The sequence below is a fragment of the Miniopterus schreibersii genome, assembly GCF_964146895.1.
Source record: "Miniopterus schreibersii genome assembly, chromosome: 3".
Taxonomy (NCBI): Eukaryota; Metazoa; Chordata; class Mammalia; order Chiroptera; family Miniopteridae; genus Miniopterus; species Miniopterus schreibersii.
The window spans coordinates 18881640-18901223 of record NC_138103.1 but is presented as its reverse complement, the minus strand read 5'-3'; the positions used below and the strand labels follow the sequence as shown (position 1 = coordinate 18901223).

At 46.7% G+C, this 19584-nt stretch overlaps 1 protein-coding gene across 3 annotated transcripts in view; it reads right to left on the bottom strand.

The window, feature by feature from the left end:
* Positions 1-19584, bottom strand: part of SNX29 (sorting nexin 29) — a 456832-nt gene that overhangs the window by 51224 nt on the left and 386024 nt on the right. For all 3 annotated transcript variants that reach the window (XM_081133203.1, XM_081133205.1, XM_081133204.1), the window contains one exon: positions 16724-16864. In XM_081133203.1, coding sequence (XP_080989329.1) covers positions 16724-16864 — 141 coding nt within the window. The remainder of the gene's footprint in view (positions 1-16723; positions 16865-19584) is intronic.

Below are 19584 nucleotides of genomic sequence, written 5' to 3'. Positions count from 1 at the left end.
ACTAACTGTTGAACGACTGGGAATGCATATCACCAGGAAGACGAGAAAGCTGGGGGGCCCGAGCCCAGCTGCTTCTGTGGAGCTGCTGTTTCAGGCTGAGAGGGCGACACCGAGCACAGGCACATCCTGATTTGTCAATTTAACACACATTGGCTCTGCCCACCAGCAAGTGTGGCTCAGAACCTGACCATCTGACAACCTGAGCAGCAATATTCCCCTTGGAGGGGAACAGAGTGAGCAGGACAGGAGGAGATGGGAGAAGAGCCCTATTTGAAGGGTTGAGTCAGATATGAACTAAAATAACATATAACAGGGCTTTTCAAACTTTCATGTGTATATGACTCACCTGGGAAACCTGTTAAACATGCAAATTCTGAGTCAGTGGGACTAGGGCAGGGCCTGAGACTCAGCATTTCTAACAGGCTCTTAGGTAAGGCCAATGCACCAGTCCACAGACCACACTTTAAGTGGCAAGATCTTTAGAAAGGACAGACAGGAGACAGTAGTTCAGAATCATTCTTTGAGGTCCTATTTGATCTCATTAATCTCAAGCCAGATTTTGGCTGGAAAGCCTGCTACCAGCTCACGGAAACATTCACCATTGTGTTCTTTGCTCCTCTGCATAATAGCACAAGGCTGAGAGCAAATGAGCCTGCTGAGATCAGACAGGAGAAGTCCCAGTCCTGGCTCTCTGAGTACCCCACAATGTAGCCTCAGGCAACTTGTTTTCCCCTCCTAGGCCTTGGTCAGGGGCCCCCAATCACTGGTCTGCAGACCAGCTGTGTCAGCATTATCCAAGAACCTTTTAAAATATAGATTCTCGGGCTTCACCCCTAGAGATTCTAACTCACTAGATCTGGGCTATGGTCTGAGTAGCTGAATATGTTTAAACACGATGCTTCAGATACAAATCTGAAGGGGATGGTGGAACAGTCCGTGGTGCTGACCAGTGCTGTGCACCGTGGCCTAAAGACAGATTGAGGGGATGCCTGGGAGGCAGTAAATTACCACCCTGTTTGAGACTCTGGAAAAAACACAGCCATCTCTGCCCTACTTGAGTACCAGCATCATTGGCACACCCATCAACCACCTGTAGCTTGGCTATGATACCTAACCCATTGGAAAAGTGAAAAATTATGTTCAATTATTTCCAAAATCAATGCATTTGAGGCACTTTCAATGGTCACCAGAGCAATAGTGAGAGGCATGATTTACGGCTCCCCAGACCTGCCTGCACACTGACGGTATTACTGATGAGAAAGCCCCAGATAGCAAAACTGTTTCTCACTCACTGCTCTAGTTTGAAGAACGCCCATGCAAAACTCCAGCTGGGGCGTTCTGTGGGCATCTCCCTCTGTAGAAGGGAGGAGGAGCAGAAGGGAGGGGAGAAGATAAAAGGTAGAGATGAGAATTAAGCGTTTAATCCGAGATGCCAGGTCTGCTGGCTGGCTCGTACTTCTAGTTTCCCCAGAAGATTTACGCACCTGTCCAAACGGACTACAGGTCCATTTCCCACCACACAGAGGCGCTTCGACCATCAGGCAGCAGCAGGTCAAGTCCACGTGATAGTTCATTGCTGGATGAAAACCTACCACCTGTTTTCACCCTTGTCTTTCAAAGGGAGCTAAGTAACTTTACTTTGGTTGGCAGCAGTGGGCAAACACATATATATAGATATATTTTTAATTTACATGTCAAAGAAATTCCATACTAGTCAGTTCATAACTCCTCCTATTACCTGGGTAACCTTCCCAGGACAGTTCTAGAGCTAAATCTCTTTTAGCTGGTTTATGCTGTTCAGAGACTATTAGAAATTACCTCCATGATTGTTCAAGTGTACATCATCTGCCCCCACACCCCAAATGTAAGCCCTATGTGAACACGGCTTATCTGTTTAGCTCCCTGCTGTATTCTCAGTGGCTGGCACATAGTAGGTGCTCCAGGAAAATTCCTCGAATAAGTGGATGTGTGAGTAAATGATGTTCTCTGGATATGTTTGTATCCCTCTGGGCATTTCTCTGGACCAGTCTCTCCTACTGCCATTCACCTTCCACACTGCTTCCTGAGGGAACTTTTGTTTTTAAATGCAAAACCGTTTTTTTAAAACCATGGCATTTTCTTTGCTTTCAGGATAGAAGTCCAAACTCCTCAGCTAAGTATGCAAGGTGACTGTCCCTGCCTGGCTCTTCTGTGTCACCTAACATACCACATGCTATCACTCACACCCAGTGTGTGCCATACATGCTGTTGGCTCAGCAGGCATCACAGGCCTGAGGAGGTCCTGTGCTCCATGGACTCTGCCTCTGAAGTGCTATTTCCTTTGCCTGGAATCTTCCATCTTACTCAACGTCAGATCCTGCTCACCCTTCAAGGCTCAATTCTGGTATCACCTCTCTTCTGAAGCATTTCTCTCTTTCTCTTCTTCCCCTGGGCTGGCTCCCTTTACTGTTTTGCCTACTCACTACCCACTCTCAGGCCATGAGGTTGAGATGGGATTGATCCCACCCTTCAACCCATGCACATGACCCAGACAATCATAGTCATTAGTACTGTTCCTGGGATAGGCACAGGACTCAAGATGGGCCAATGAGTGTCAGCACTGAGACCAAACTACTGGGAAACAGACTTGCTCTTTCTGCCTGAGGTATTAAGATGGTATTAAGAAAGCCTAGAGATGTGTGATCATCTCTGCCATGAGAGGGGAACCTGCCTAACAATGCAGCAAACACAGAAAAAAGAGAGAGAGAGAGAAACACATAGGCAGACAGACAAGAAGCAAGAGAGTGAGTGAGCACAAGAGAAAAAGACTGGCCAAGATACTGATGTCTGACAATGCCACTCAGCGCCTAGATCCAGCCATTCCTGAAGTCAGTCCTAAACTTCTGAATTACACAAGTCAGTAAATCCTCTTCTTAAGTTAAAAATAGTTTGCTTTGTTTTGCAACTTGCAGTGGAAAGCATCCTGACATACTCTTCCCTCTGCCCCTGCAGGACCCTGACCTAACCTCCCCTGCAGCACCTACTGAGGGGAGATCTCCCAAGTGCCTTACTAGACTGTGAGCTCCCTGAGGGCAAGAAGCACATCTCATCTGCCTCAGTAGCCAAAGGACTCAGTGAACCATAGATGCCAAATAAAGATTTGTGAAATGAAAAAATAAAGGAATTGCTTATCTGGGAATTAATGAAGCTTTCCTTTACTTTGTTTCACTTCAAGGGGCTTTCTGACAAGAACTCTTAGACTCCTCGGGAGACTGTCTGCTCTTCTCCCAGAATGCTAGCTTTTTAGTTCTCCAAAGTCTGAGGTCCTGGAGATAACAGAAAGGGCAGGTCCAACGCCCTGAGAAGGCACCTGGCCCTCGGTCCTACTCCTGCCAGGCTTCTTGCTCACCTGGATTTCATCCAAGACCAAGGTCATCGCTGGACCCCTATGCTGCCCAGGTGAGGGAAGCACTGGAACATAAAGAACCCAACACACACCTGAACCCATTAACTCTCCATGCTCTGCTCCTTTGCTGATGCCCCCTCCCTGACTAGAATGCCCTTCCCTTCCTTCTCTACTTAATTCTTCAAAGCTCGGATGAAAAATCATCCTCTCCAAGGAGTCTGTCCTGAACTCCCAGGGGTGACAAATTTCAAAAGCCTTTAGGAACCAGGAAGTGAGAGCACCAGGGCAGGCTGGCAACCCGGGGAGCACATGCTCCACTTAAGGGCCAGCCTCCATTCAGTTCCTGCCAACTGAGGCCACAAAAAGATCTGAGATAGAAAGACAAGCCTCCCCTTGCTAGGGAGTCTGTAGATTCCAAGCTGCAAAATGGGTTTCTTTCTTTTAAAAAAAAAAAAAATATATGTCTTTATTGATTTCAGAGAGAGGAAGGGAGAGGAAGAGAGAGATAGAAACATCAATGATGAGAAAGAGTCATTGACTGGCTGCCTCTTGCATGCCCCCCACTGGGGATTGAGCCCGCAACCCAGGCATGTGCCCTGACCAGGAATTGAACGGCAATCTCCTGGATCCTAGGTCAATGCTCAACCACTGAGCTATACCATCTAGGCCACAATGGGTTTCTTATTATGTTGTCACTGTGAACCTCATCACCACCACCATCATCATCAACACAAGCCACATCTCAGATGGAATGTGGCCTATGCGTCACACGGTGACCACCTCTGAGCTAGGACTTTGCCATAGCATGAGTACAGGTCCATCACACCCCAGAGTAGAGCCACCTGTGCAATTGTCTGTCTTTTCTACAAGACTTTGTCTCTGCAGGCTGGACCCCACATCTCCAGGCCTACTAATTACCCTCACAGTCCTCAGTGCTGCTGCACTAACCCAAACCTCAGAGCACCAGGTGCAGACATTCTGCCCACACCCTGGCACAGGCCTCCCTGCTCACCCATCCAGCCATCCTCCACATGGCAGCAGTGTCTCCAAAACACAAGTGAGATCTTGTCACTCCTCTGCTTAAATCCTTCAATTGCTCCTCCAGCCAACACACATACATGCACTCACACACTCACACACCTGCGCACATGCACACACACGGCTAAACAAATAATTATAGTTATAAATGTGATAATACTACAAAGGAAAAAACAACAGGGGACCAAGAAAGCCCATATGGAGGTTAGATCATTTATTTTGGGTGGTAGGAAAGGATTCTCTGAGGAAGAGTTTAAGTTGAGACCTGAAGATGAGAAAGACCCAGTGACAGGAAGGCTGGGGATGAAGAGTTCTAGAAGGAACTGTATGTGCAAAGGCCCTGAGGCAAGAAAGAGCTTGAAGGGTCAAGATCTAAGAGGGAGGATGCTCAGTGGCATGATGTGAGGCAGGGGTAACAATTCCTGGGCCACTGGGCTGCTGGGAGGGTTAAGTGAGAGCAGGCAGGCAAAGCCCTTAGCATAGCGCGTGGCGTGTACTTAGTGCTCAAAGAATGGCTGCTTTCTTAGTAAGAAAGCACTGCTGATGTGAAGAGAGGCTGGTTGATTTCCTGCTGCTGGCAATAAGGCTGCCCAGTTCAGGAGGGAGAGCTAAGAGCCAGTATCAAAGGCTCTGTTATGATACAAAACAGTTCCATTTTCATGGGCTTATGAGGATCAGGCACTTAAATCAAAAAGCTTCTAAACTCATAAGAAAGAACTTCGTTTTCCTTCAAAGGCAGAAGCATTGGTAAGTTAATGGTGAGAAAGTTCCACGGGGGTGGCTAAGCTCAACATAGTTGGGAGCTGGTAGAAGACGGCTCTCCAAAGCAGCAAAGGAAACTGTGCCCAACACTTCCAGGCACTCCAAGTTTTCTGGGCCCATCTAGGAGCAGCAGTGGACAGGATTTACTTCGAGTCCATACTAAAGAGTGCAATCTGGGACCCAATGTTCTTTTTGTTCAAATAACCACTAATCCAGTCTCTACTGATACGAGACACCGAGCCAGTGCCTCACTGTGTGCAGTCTGATGAGGAGTTGCTGTCCCTCTGGAAACTCAGACTCTGAGTGTGTGCACTACACCCTGATGGGGCTGGGAGGAAACTGGGTGCTGGGGCTGCAGGAAGCACAGGGAGGAAGTGGGGAGGGGGGTTCTACTGCGAGGGGAGCGAGAAAGGTCTCCTGGAGGAGGAGACAAGAGTGATATCTTTTTAAAGGAATGCCCAAAGGTTGGCATTAGAAAGCATAATGAGTTCCTGGACACCAACAAGAGAAAAACAAAATCCCCAGTAGAAAGATGGCCAAATGATACAAACAGGCAAGAAAGGGAAGAAGAAATCTGAATGGCCACGTATCTCAAACAGATCATCAGCCTTGTCAGTCATCAGGCAAACATGACTAAAAACCATGATGAGATACAGTTTTGTACCCGTCACGTTAGCATAACATAAATGAATTGTAAGTCTAATGATGCCAAGTTTCACTGAGACCATGAAACATGGGGAACTCTCATCCCCCTGGGTGGGAGTGAACAACTGGTGCCACCACCTTGGAAAGCACTTGGGAAATAGCTGGAAAAGTGGGGACAAGCATGCCCATCAGCCACCAACCTCGTTCATTGAGACACAACCTGAGAAACTAAGTATCAAACATGTATGCCTGGCGAGATGTCCAGGATGCTTGCTACAACACTGCTTGAATCGGCAAAAATAGTTAACAGCCTAACTACCCATCAAAGGGAGAATAAATTACTACAACAGTGGGTATTCCGACAACTGAATATCAGTAATACAGCAGTTGCAGTTAATGAATTAGAATGCCATCCATCCAAATACACAAGTCTCAAAAGGCAATACTGGTGAAAAATACAGGTGTGAAAAGGTATCTGAAGACGGGTATCACTTATGGAAAGTAAAAAAATAAAATAAAAAAAGCCCTCTCATAATCATATGTAATAAAAGTACAAAGCCACAGACAGGAAGGATACATGGCCACTGCACAGAAAGGGTCCCTCTGGGAGGACAAGGAGGACTCAGCGCACCTGTAATGTTTCATTTCTTTTTTTTTTTTTTTTTTATATCTTTATTGATTTCAAAGAGATGAAAGGAGAGGGGGAGAGAGAGAGAGAAGCATCAATGATGAGAGAGTCATTGATCGGCTGCCTCCTGCATGCCCCGACAGGGGATCGAGCCCGCAACTTGGGCATGTGCCCTGACCGGGAATCAAACCCCGATCGCCTGGATCCCAGGTCGATGTTCAACTGCTGAGCCACGCCTGGCCGGGCTGTAATGTTTCATTTCTAAACACTAACATTTACTAAATTAGGACGATGATACATGTGTTCATTATATTTTTCTGTGTGTTCTGGGGCACATTTGAAACATTTTATAATAAAATTTTAAGAGCTTAGAAGCAAATATGACAAGATGTGAAGAGCTGTTACTGCTTGGTAGTGGGAATATGCTCATTATTTCATTTTTTGCATTTCCCCTTCCTTTAAGAGAGTCTCGCTGTAAACCACACATCACCACATAACCACTTGGGAAACTCTCTGGCTGCACCTACCAGAGTGAACACAGCCTGCGACCCAGCAATTCCATTCCTAAGTACAAACCCACAGAGGTCAGGCCTACAGCCACCAGAAGACAAGACAGGAATGTCAATCACAGCACTGTGTGCGACTGAGCCAAACTGGGAGCCACCGGAACACCCATCAACAGTGAAGATAAACAAACTGTGGTATAGTTATACAATGGAATACTACACAGTAATAAAAACAATTGCTACCTGCAACAACATGGATGATTCTCACAGATGTGATGTTGAGAGACAGAGATCAGACACAAAGGAATACATGCTATACGATTCCATTTATGTAAAGTCCTAAAACAGGCAAACTAACTATGAGTTAGATATCAGGATAGCAGACCCCCTAGTGGGAAGAGAGTGACAAGAGGAGGCTAGAGCTCTGCTAATGGTCTATGTCTTGGTCTCTATGCTGTTTGTATAGGTGAGTTCATTTTGTGAAACTCCATCAGGCTGTGCACTGAAGATTGGAGGTATGCTATACATCGATTTTAAAAAATAAGCAAAGGGGGGGGGGGATAAAACCCACCACCCATAACGATGCAAGAAATTAAGGGAAGAAAGAAGAAATTAGCCAGCATATGTCAAAGTTATCACAAATGACAAAAGAATGGAAATGAATTAGTGAGGCTCTCTATAACCTTCTACTTCAAGATGGAATTTGAGGATTCAGGATATGCTGGGTGCTAAACAGCTAACATACAGCATCTCACTGGATTGTCACAGGAGCCTGTGACATAAGCACCCTTGCCCCATGTGGCAGCTGAGACAACAGCGTCACAGAGGCTGAGGACCTGTCAGAGGTCACACAGCCAGTGCTGCCAGACACAGGATCTGGATTAAGGCCAGTGAGATGCCACAGCCCAAACTCTTAACTTCTTGGCCTCTGACACCACAGAAGCCAAATTGCATGGCTTGTAAACATGCGTGGGAACCGAGGAGCTGCAGAGAATGTCAGGGGAGGGGGACCGCTTCCTCCATAACGAGGGAGTCTGAACCCCACAGACCTTGGTAACAGGAAAATAACTAAGAGGTCGGCAACCTGAGAAACTAAAACTGTTTTTTTCTAGCTTGCTTAGATGAATCAAGATTGTAATACATAATTCTCAATATTAATGGGAGTACTAAAGGGGAAGGTAGCAATTATTCTCAGTTATTCAAGAGAGTAAGAGCTGAGAAGGACTCTTCCGGTTGTGATTTTAATCAGCTGTCCAGAAATGAGAGGGAAAAACAGACGTAATGTGGGTTAAGCTCCTTCAGAGCTAGGAGGAGAGATTAAATAATGATACACAAGCAATTTAACATCCTCAGAAATATTCTGGACAACACTTAATGCCCAGCAGAGAGTCAAGTGTCTTATAATTCATGTCAATTTCCAACCATTGGGTTCAACATTGCTTCACTGCAGGCCTCGTGCTCAGCCTGAGATGAGTGAAATAAGGGGAGCTGGCCAACTCTGGTTGGTGAATTGGGAAAGCCAGACCCCCGATGTGTCAAATATACCGTCTTTGTCACCAGGATGGCTAATACTAAGTCTTTGTAGAAAATACTGCAAATAGTCACAGTGTTGTGTTGTATCCATTGGGTAGGTAAGGCCTGAGCATCTTTCCATGAACAATCATTGAAGACCCTCCAGTTAAAGTAACAAAGGGAACTGGGAAGATTGGGAACCATACCACACTGGTGCCACATACCAATTTCTATATAGCTTGAATTCACTTGTCCATCAAACATGTTTTACTCAGCACCTACCATGCGCCAGGCACTGTGTGAGATGCTGAAAAGACAAAGACTCTACAGGCCTGGTCCTGCTCTCCAACTGATGGGGAAATAGGGGAGAGAGAACTGTGTATCAAGCAGCCAAGAGAGTATGGAACCCAGGGGAAGACTAGTTAACACTTTGAGTTGAAGGAAGACTTCCTGGAGGAGGTGGGACCTGCAAGGTCTGTGACCTGAGACCACCAAGATGATTCCCTGTGCTCCACACAGAAACACACAGGGTGGGAATAAGGCAGCAGAGACACTTCTGGTTACTAGCCCAGGGTTATTTGTTTATAAAAGAAAAGTCCTCCTGAGAAGCCCCCACGTATTGAATGCATAGACGTACAGATGCATGTACACAGATTCCAGGCCTGGGGCGCATCACTCTCTCCCAAGATGATTTTTCAGGCAAGATGACTTTAGCAACTGCTCTCCTGGCAGGTACTTTACGAGGCCTTTACCACATTAAAGAGGAACACAAATGTGCAATGTATAATGAGCCCGATTTCTCTCTTCTTGTTTAATACATTAAGTACCATGACCATTTACACAGTGGTTGGCAGTGTGTCAGATGAGAAACAAGCTTGAGTTTCTGGCTTCCTTCAGCTGGAGCTTCTGTTCTCTCCCAGCTTCCTCTCTGGAAAGCCTTCACCTTCAGGGGATGGCGTCTGAGCTCCCCTTGTCTCCATTCCAAGCAGGCGGGGTGCGGGGGCATGTGGAACTGACACAGTCTCCTGGGTCCTCTCCTACATGAGGGTGTCTCTGGCAGAATCCCATGTAGAAACCTGTAGTCATGTGTGACCTGCTGCATTACAGCTCCCAGATTTGGGTGTGGGGGTATGGGGCTTCTCGACCAAGGGGCAGACAGCACAGTTGGCAGTAGCACCAGTCTGACTCAATTCCTAATACAAGCTATGGGATCTTGGGCTGGATGCTTATAGCCTCCGAGTCCAGTTTCCTCATCTCTAAGACATTTTATATAGGGATCGACAAGAACTGCATGACAAGACAATGAATACAGAGCCTCTGGTGTTCACGACGGGCCTGGCCTGTGATGGCTCGTAGTGCTGCACACAGAAATGCAGGGTGTGAGGGTTCTGGGTGGACCACCTATGTCAGGCTCGCCCACTGCATGGGCTCAGCATCCCAGCATCTTTTATGTTGAGTACATGCTCCATCTCACTACCAGCCCATCCCTGGTATACAGAAGGGCAAACTAAGGCACAGAGAGATCAGGTAACTTGCCAGAGGCCACACAGTGAGTAAAGCAGTGGGAACTTTCCTTTCTTTCCTTTCACTTTTCATTTTTTACTCTCAGCGTTGGCAAAGTCCTGTTAATGAATAAATGCACAAATGAATGAATGACTCTCTGTCCACTTAGGTTTACCAGGGAAGCATATAAGCCTACAGATTGACAAGGGGGAAGCAGCTTCTAGCTCTATACTTGGCCCCTAAGTGAAAGTGGGTGGTGGGTGAGGGATGGATGGTTCAGTGGAAGGGGAGGCAACCAGAGGTCCTGGTTTCCCCTGCCCCCCTAACTGCAACACTACTGAGGTTGCAGAACTGACTTACGGAGGCAACAGAAACGTCCAACTGGGCAATGGCTAAACAATCTTCATTTTCCCATTCTCCAGTGAGCTCTGTGCAGGTCTCTGTGTATGAGAGGGTGGGGCTGGCGCTCTGCAGACCATCTGCTTAGGCCTACACATCAGCCTGAACACTGCCAAGCATGAGGGCCTCAAACAAGTCACTTCACCTCCCTGTCCCTCCGTTTCCCCATTTGTGAGTGTGATAACAGTAATAGCTCTGTGCCTCAGGGAAGGAAAGAGAGGTGAGAGGTCAGCAGAATAATTTCTCACGTAAGATGCTCTCCAGGACCTGTGGGTGTTACTTTACATGGCAAAGGGGATGTGGCAGAGGTAGCTGAGTTAAGGTCCTTAAGATGGGCGATTACCCTGGGTTATCAGGGTGGGCCATCTAATCACACCCCTTAAAGTGGAGGACCTTTCCCTGGGTGATCAGAGAAAGATGTGACCATGGAAGAACTGTCTGAGAGATGCAGCATTGAAGACAGGGGAAGGGGCCATAAGCCAAGGAATGCAGGAAGCCTCCAGAAGCTGGAAAGGCCAGGAAGCAGACTCTCCTGCCTCCAGGAGGAACACAGCCCTGCTGACACCCTGACTTTCACCCAGTGAGACCCAAGTAGACTTCTGACCTACTTAACTATAAGGCTGCTAGGCTCGTGGTAATTTGTTCTGGCAGCAACAGGAAACTTGTACAAGATATACGGAGGACACAGGTACACAGAAGGAAAGGACGTCCCCTGAACTGAGTCTGCTTGCCTTCCCCACTTGTAAGACTAATTCAGGCTCCTGCTAGCCCTTTAAGCCTCTCGCCTCCTGCAGACAGCAGCTATGCCCCCACCTCACTCTTTCCCAGAGTACCTGGGATCTCCTCCAGCCCAGAGGACGCCTCCGTGAAAACTGATTCACTTGTCCTTCCCCCTACAAGACCGTGAACTTTGCGAAGGCAGAGACTGTCCTTCAGATCATCTCTGTAACCTCTACACCTAGCACGACACTGCACTCAGGAGGACACATTTTCCAAGTGGAACAATTAATCAGCTTTAGCATTCTCCTAGATGCCCGCTCATTACCACCACTATCTGTACCCCTCCCCCCCCCCCCCACTGCCGGGGTCCTGCCACCCTCAGAGCATCATTTAAATTGGTGACTACCAGGGAGTTGCAAAGACGCTCTCCATGGCTCAGTGAGTGCCAGTCGGTTCCTTGCCACACACGAGTGTATGTGTTTTTAATGAGGATTTTAATGCATGATTTCTCCAACAAGTTGAATTATCTGAGGCTCGTGGGGAAAGATATGCCTTGCCTTAATGCCAAATGAACTTTCCGGAGACCGATGCCATTATCCTAAGAGGGAATGACAGTCTCTCAACCCTCATTTGCTCTCTAAGCAATAATGTGCACTTTTAGTAGCATCATCATAAATGAGTCTTTTACCTAAGCCTTCATGCTGGCAAAGCCCATTTGGACTGGGAGCTAGCTAGGCAACTCCCTCGGATCGTTAGAGGGCTGTCTCTCCTGTCCCTTCTGTTTCCAGAGGCTTACGGCCACTTGCCCATTCTGCAAAAAGTATCCACTCAGAAGTGGAGTGAACAACCGCCCAAGTCACCTGAGAGTTATTCCACTCACTTTTGGAATTTAGATATTTCTGAATTTGTGCTGAGAACTCAGTGATGGGAAGAAGAAAATAAAAGGGAAACCTTTCCATTTGATTTCTGCTCATTTATTTATAAATTCAGGCCATGAGTATCTCAGGTACTATTATTCAAGGAGCTGAGGGGAGAGCAGTGAGCAGACACAGCCCAGGCCCTGTTTCATGAACTTCTGTTTCAGTGCAGAAGGAGATAATACTCAAGTACACAGATAAACTATTTCAATTCATGGCACATGCTAGGAGAAAATTAAACAAAGTAATGGGCCACAGAGTGACTGAAGGGGCAGTGTTAAGGAAGATGGTAGGGAAAGGCCTCTTTCCGAGGTGGAGGAACTGGAGCTGCCCCTCCAGCCATTCCTGGCAGAGGGAACAGCCGGTGAACAGGTCATGGTGTGAGGACCGTGTGGAAGTGTTAGGAGGTCAGTGTGGGGGGCACAGAGCGAGAGGAGCTGGGCAGGAGATAAGGTACGCAAGGGTGTGGGGGAGATCAGGGATACCTTGCAGGCCATAGCAGAGAGTCCTGGATTTAACTGCCACAGTGCCACTGGAGGGCTTTAAACAGCAGTGACAGAATCTGATTTATGTACACACACCTCACTGTGGCTACCATGTAGGGAACAGATTGTTAGTCAGGCAAGAGTGGAAAAGGGCAGCCATTGCAGGTGGTCATGCCAGAGACAAGATGGGCTGGGTTAGAATCATTTAAGCAGAGGAGGAAGCAGCTAAACTGGGATGATTTAAAGGCAGAGGCCCACAGGACTTGGGTTAGTGGAATTCTGCTCCCTTATCATCTCAATCCTGCTCGGTAATGGGGCTCAAGAGAAATGCCACACCCAGGGGTGTGGTCATGAGAGCTGACCATGAAGATTCTGGTTCTTCTCTGCAGGTGGTAGGAGGGGACTCTAGAAATTCAGGCTAGAAAGATACTCATCTGATTTATTTAAAAAGGCTAACTTATGTTTAATACATCCCTGAGTACTATTCAGGTCTGTGGACTCTGGAGTGATTCATTTAACGGGTCCAAGGTATATATAACTCAATCCCTTAAGGACATCGTGTCGGCATGCCTTAATGGTCCAAGTGCTAAGTGCATCATTCTTGAGGTGACTCAATCAAAGACAAGATTCTAACCTGGCAGATTTTTCTGGTCCAATTTAGAATCAAACCTCTCTAGAAAATCTGCCCTCAGGGTATCAAAGCAGGTAACCTGAGCCCAGCTGGGGCCCAGCTGGAGCCAGCACAAGCTTGGTCTCTTAGCAGAGTTCGCTGGTCAGCTCTGCTGAGCACTGAAGTCCTAATTCTGACTCAGTCTGCACTTGAAAATCGGATGGGCCCTCAGATCTGTGCTGGGCAGCGGCCAAAGTGTACTTAAGGGAAACAGGCATGTCTTAGCCAAATGCTGGGGAAGAAAGAATCAAAGCACAATCATGGCACAACCAGCCCATTACAGGCCAGAGGGCTGCACAGGCTACTGCAGGAGGCAGAGGCCCCATGACAGCTCAAAGCTGCCTGACTCCTGAGCTGCAGAGGAAACTGTCAGCTCCACCCTGACCACAGGGAGCAACACCAGAGATCTAGTTAAGAACTAGCCAGAGCATCTGTACTAGCCAGTCATCACTGGGCCAGGCCACCAATGTTGTACCTCACATCTCAAGCTCGTTTATTTGCAAAGAGAGCTGCACTAAAGGGAGGGGAAGGTTGGGAGACACAGCCCTGTTATAGGCACAGACTGCATAGGAAGAAATCCACGCTGCTCAAAATTGACAGCATTCTTGAGAATCTGAAGCGGGGCTGAGGATGACCCAGCTCAGAGGGGACACTCACTTGCAGTCCCTGTTCCTGGCACAGGACAGACAGGACTGCTTCAGGCTCATCATAAATTACTAAATTCCACACAGACCCTCGGACTCCTCGGGCCTGGGCTTCAGCTCATGAAACCCTGAGGCTCACCTGGCTGGGTTCTCAGGATTGGTGGTGTTCTTGGTAGGTTTGCTTTGTCTTAAGTTTTGTGTAATTATAGGCTTGAGGAGATACGAGGTGGGGAGGGAGTCACTTCGGGCTGCAGGGAAAGCATTTAGCAGTGTGTGCCCCTGAAGATGGCCACTTCCTAATCCCAGAACCTGTGAGCATTTTAACCTACATGGCAAAAGGGGCTTTGCAGGTGTGATGAAGCTCAGGATGTTGAGATAGAAGTTGACCATGGATTCTCTGGGTGGGCCCACTGTGATACAAGGTCCCTATAGGAGGAGGAGGGCCAGAGTCCCAGAAGAAGATTGAGCATGCTGACAGAAACAGAGGTTCACCATGTGACTGCAGCTGTGACGACACAGGAGGGCCACAGCTAAGGAACATGGGTAGCCTCCAGAAGTTGAAAAAGGCAAGAACAGATCCTCCCCTGGAGCCTCTGGAAGAAACACAGCCCAGCCGACACCTTGTAGCCCAGTGAGACCAATTTTGGACTTCTCACTCCAGACTAGAAGATAATAAACTTGTGTTGTTTGGACCACTAACTGTGTGATGTGTAACAGCAGCCACAGGAAGGGACTACACAGTGCAGGACACTTCCCCATGTGAATGACCCAGTTCAGCCTTATATAATTTCCCTCAGCAAGCCACAGGCAGGCCTCCTGAAGGAACGTCATGGAAGGGCTGCTTCGGAACAATGCTTTCTGCAAGTGAGAACATCTCATAATGATAATAGGATGGTTAGGCAGAATTTTGTTTTATGACATTTTAAGACATTCTGGATGGGTCCCAAGATTTGTATGAGCCCACGAGTCATTAGATTAAATCAGTATATAATCCCCTCCCCCTCTTTTCATAAGAATTATTGTACTCCTTGCTCTGAACAAGCGTGGAATTTCTAAGTCTTCCATTTTTATGGGCTCAACTCCACTTTTCTTCAACAGAAGAAAATGGAATGACAGATTAATTCTGGGCCTGAGATAAACTGCTTTATAAATGTTTAAATTAAGATCTAACAGGCCCTGACGTGATCAGATTCCTAACTTGGTTTAAACACCAAAGTCTATGAATATATAAACATAACAGTCAGTAACAGTTTTCCCTATGGAACTTCCAAGTGTTGGGAGTGGGTTATGGAAACTCTTGCTCTGATTTTCTACGATAAAGTTGGAAGGAAATCCAGAGAAATGCACATTAAAACCACAACGAGATACCACCTCGCACCTGTCAGAATGGCTATTAAACCACTCAGGGCCCAGGACTTCCTCCAGACAAATTAAATCAGAATGGGGCTGGGGGATGAGCAAGTCTCAGTAGTTTTTAAACCCCCCACAAGTGATCCAGAGTTCAGCCAAGGTGGAGCTGCTGCTCTAAGCAAACATGAGGGATGACAAAATGATGCCAACTGGCCAAAGCAGGCATTCAACAGGCCTCTATGCTAAGCCCAGGCCTGTTCTGAAGTGCTAGGCTCTTGCCTCCTGCACCGTGACGCATAATAGGTGCTCAATAAACACTTGCTGAGTCAACCAGCAAGCTTGTGGAGGACTTGCCCCTCCTTTCTCCAGGGTACCTAGATGATTACACAGGAACAAATTATGTCATTGTAAATTATTAAGCCCCATGAGGGCAGAACCCTTATAATAAAAGAAGTTCTTTTGAGGAAGCTCTGCTTGGGAAACAACTCCACATTCATAACTCCAAATACATATTATAACAACCATTCATGAGAACTAGGAAACATTTTTTGGTCCAGAATAGGGGTCAGCAAACTATGACCCACAGGCCAAATCCAACTGCCACCTATTCTTATAAATAAAGTTTTATTGGCACACAGACACACCCATTTGTGTCCACACAGTCTGTGGCTGCTTTCATACCATAAGGGCAGCATGCAGTACTTTCAGCTGAAATGTACAGATCGCAAAGCCAGACATACTTACTATCGGGCCCTTTAGAGAACAAGACTGCCAACCCCTCCCCTAGAGACATCAGAGGATGCATACAAACAAAACACAGTGTGAGTGTCTTTAGGTGGTGAAATTATGGGTGACTAGTTTCTTTCTTTTATCTTACATTAGCCAGCTTTTGAGCTGTATGTTTATAGCAGCATGTGAGATAGGGTATGTGGAGAAACAACTATACCAATAAGGGCTAACGGGACTGTCAGGGACACAGTAAGACCAACCCCCAACAGATTTATGGCTTAGAACCAGCAGAAGACAGCTCGATCGAGCATGGAGACTAATTTCACCTTGTGGTGACCCCTAGCCTCATTATACGCTCATTGTAATATGTTAGCATGCTAAACGGCACACCCTGCCCACCATGATCGGAAATGGAAAGCCTGCATATAAGGACAAAACACCAATGGGGCTCTTCCAAGAAATCTCCACCCCTTCCCCCCCAAAATTCTGAATATTCTTCTCCCTTATTTAATTCCCTACCCCTCAATTAAATAAGCCTCAATAAAGGAAGCAAATCCCACTATGGAGGGATGCTCTGCCTATGAAGTAGCCTGCTCTCTGTGTCACTGCTTCACTAATAAACTCTCTCGCACTTAAACTCTACGCTGGCTCATATATGAATTCCTCCCTGCTCGAAGCCAAGAACCCACAGTGGGACCCGCACCTTTGGGTCCCCAGACCCCTAGAACGCCTGCATCACGTGTGTAAGTCATAAGCTGAAGGAAAAGAAGAAACAGCCTGCTTCAATGCAGGCATCAGTGCCGAGCCGCCTGCTCCACACCTGACGGTACCTTGTTTCCAATGGCCTTCTTGGGCGGGAAGTTGTAGGCTCTCACTTGAGGGTATTTGTTCTGTAATTTGTGGTGCAAGCTCCTGAATTCTGTGTACCGCCGATAGACATTCCACTCATCATCTTTTATCCGGATGTAGACCTGGCAAGAAAAGGAAAGAGAAAGAAAATGGAGACTTCTCTTAAAACTTCATTATGAAGGGGCGGGAGTTTGGCAGTGCTGCACACATGAAAACCAGCTCTTTGAGAGCAGAGGCCACATCTGTCTCCTAGGCCACTGATGCTAGTGCCTGGACAGCACAGGGACTCAGCACTACTGAGTGAACACACGGGGATATGAAGGGTAAATCAGGCAGGTTCCGGGAACAGGCATGTTGCAGCAGTGACAAGTTGCTGGGGAGGGTCTACTCCGCCTCCTTGTTGTGTTCCCTCATCTGTACAACGGAGCTGAGTAACAGCACCTCCTCCCAAGGTGCTGTGGACAGCATTCAGGTACAGAAGCAACGCAGCTGTGCCTGGGACCACGCAGACTACCACACCAAGGAGGGAGAGCTCAATTTGGGGAAGGAAGGAGGGGCCAGAGATAGCCCAGCTGGATGGAAGGTCATGTCCACATGGCATAAGCACAACAGGGACATAAAATACCTTTATTTTAATAAAGTTGTAACTCCTAAGAGAACACTCGGTGCATACAAAATGTGAGGGCTGTCTCATCAGCTTTTTACAGGCATAACATCTCCCAGGCACACACAGAAACTACCCAGGGAGGAAAAACAGAAGTGGGAGAGAGATCAATGCATTTTAGAAATTATATGAGTTAAGGACAGCCCAGAGAGTAAACACCTGATGATAAATGGTTAGTGTAATTTGCAATCAGTAAATGTCAATACACATCTTAAAACCTCTTTAACCATACAAATAGGCATCTCAACGTGATGTTAAGTTCTGCCTTTACATAAAAACACCCAACATCTCCGATGCAGACATCATGTATTTGACCTTTGGTTAGGTGACCATCAGGGTCTCTCACAATATTTGAATAAGACAAAGGAAGGAGGACTTAAACCAAAGAATTGCAATTAGTGAATAGAAGTTTCCACTGGAATTAGATCTATCGAGTTTATTAGAAGCCTCCAAGCTCAGAGAGACAGTAAATATACTGGATCACAGATATTAAGTGACCTCAACTAGCCTGAGGGATGAGTCAAATCTCACGTGATGAAATTCAGAAAGTTCAACGTCAGGACCTGCCATAAAGTCCAAAACACCAAAACCCCTGGTTTCTTTCATCTGCTTTTGAACGAAATCAAAATGGACTCATACAGAGTGTGCTCCTTTGTGTCTGGTTTCTTTTGCTCTATACTGTGTTTATGAGGTGTCTTCATGTTGTTGGTCAGCTTCCTTGTTCATTGCTGCATAGTATTCCACTGTACACATATGCCACAATTTATTTAGCCATTCTGCAGGGACGGGAATTTAGGCTGTTTCCAATTGGGACTATTCTGGGTAAGGCAGCTATGAGTGTTCATGAGCATGGCTTTTGTACTCATTCCTTTGGGGATCATAGATCTCATTGTGAAAGATAAACTTGTATCTAGGAGAAAACATATCTTAATGACCTTGGGGGGTAGGCAATGATTCTTACACAGAATACAAAAGAGCACAAAGAGCCTCCTGGGCAGTAGTTACACAGGTATATACAAAAGGAAAAAATAATTGAACCAAAAACTTAAGAGTTATACACCTGATATTTATATTAAAGCTAGATTTAAAAGCAAAAATGAAGGGGGAAAAAAAAACAACACATGCCCTCACTATCCACAAGAGAGTGAGCTTTCATCCTAACTTATGGTCCTGGGATGTCTAAAGTAGACTGCAGTGGGTGAGCATCCACATGGCATGACACACAGTCAGATGTCAGTGTTTAGAGGGGTCCAGAGACTAGATTCTAGCCTCAGCAGGCCTGCATTCCAATCCCAGCACCACCTCTTGCTAGCCAGGTGATCCTGGGTAAGTTAGTTCCCCTCTTTAAGCCTCAATTCTCTGTTTGGCAAGTGAGGATAGTGCTGGGAGCCACTTCTTAAGAGCAGGGGGAGAACTAAGTGATTACGTGCAGGACAACATTCTTTACATCTGTTAACACGTCTAATCATCAAATGTTGCATGTTCCTGGGTAAAATTTCTCTCTGAAACACACACACACACACACACACACACACACATCTATATAAATCTAAATATCAATCAATCGAGAGAGGGAGGAAGGAGGAAAAGGAGAAAAAATGAAAGACACGCAGGGAGAGGGAGAATGAAAATTTAAAAGCTGTTTTAAGTGGATTTAAGTCCCAGATCTGTTCTAAGGGTCTGCCCAGCACACGCACAGGCCGCTCAGCCAGCAGTATGCTGGCTCTTAGACATGCCTGAGGCCGATCATGCAAGAGGCAGGATGGCTTAGTGAGAGGGCTGTGCAGGGAGAGAGGCCAGGTTCAAATCCTAGCTCTTCCCCTTGCTAGCTGTGACTCTGGGGATGATATTCCATCCGCCTCAAGACTCAGCCTTCAGTCTGTAAAATGGGGACGATACCAACCTGGCTGGGTGGTTATGAGATGCCCTGCTTGGCAGGCAATAAGCAGTGGCAGCTGTTAATATTGTAACCCCCTCACCTTCGTCGTCATCTACCTTTGTGTACATGAATTTCCCTATTACAGAATTAGGGGTAATTATAGGATGTGTAATCACAAAATTAAAGCAGGTGATTACCATGCTTAATTAATTGTCAAATGCTAGGCAGGCGAGGAAACACAAACAGAATGCTGAGTTTGTGGGCTGGGCAGTTAAACATCCCCTTTGCTTCCAAAAAAG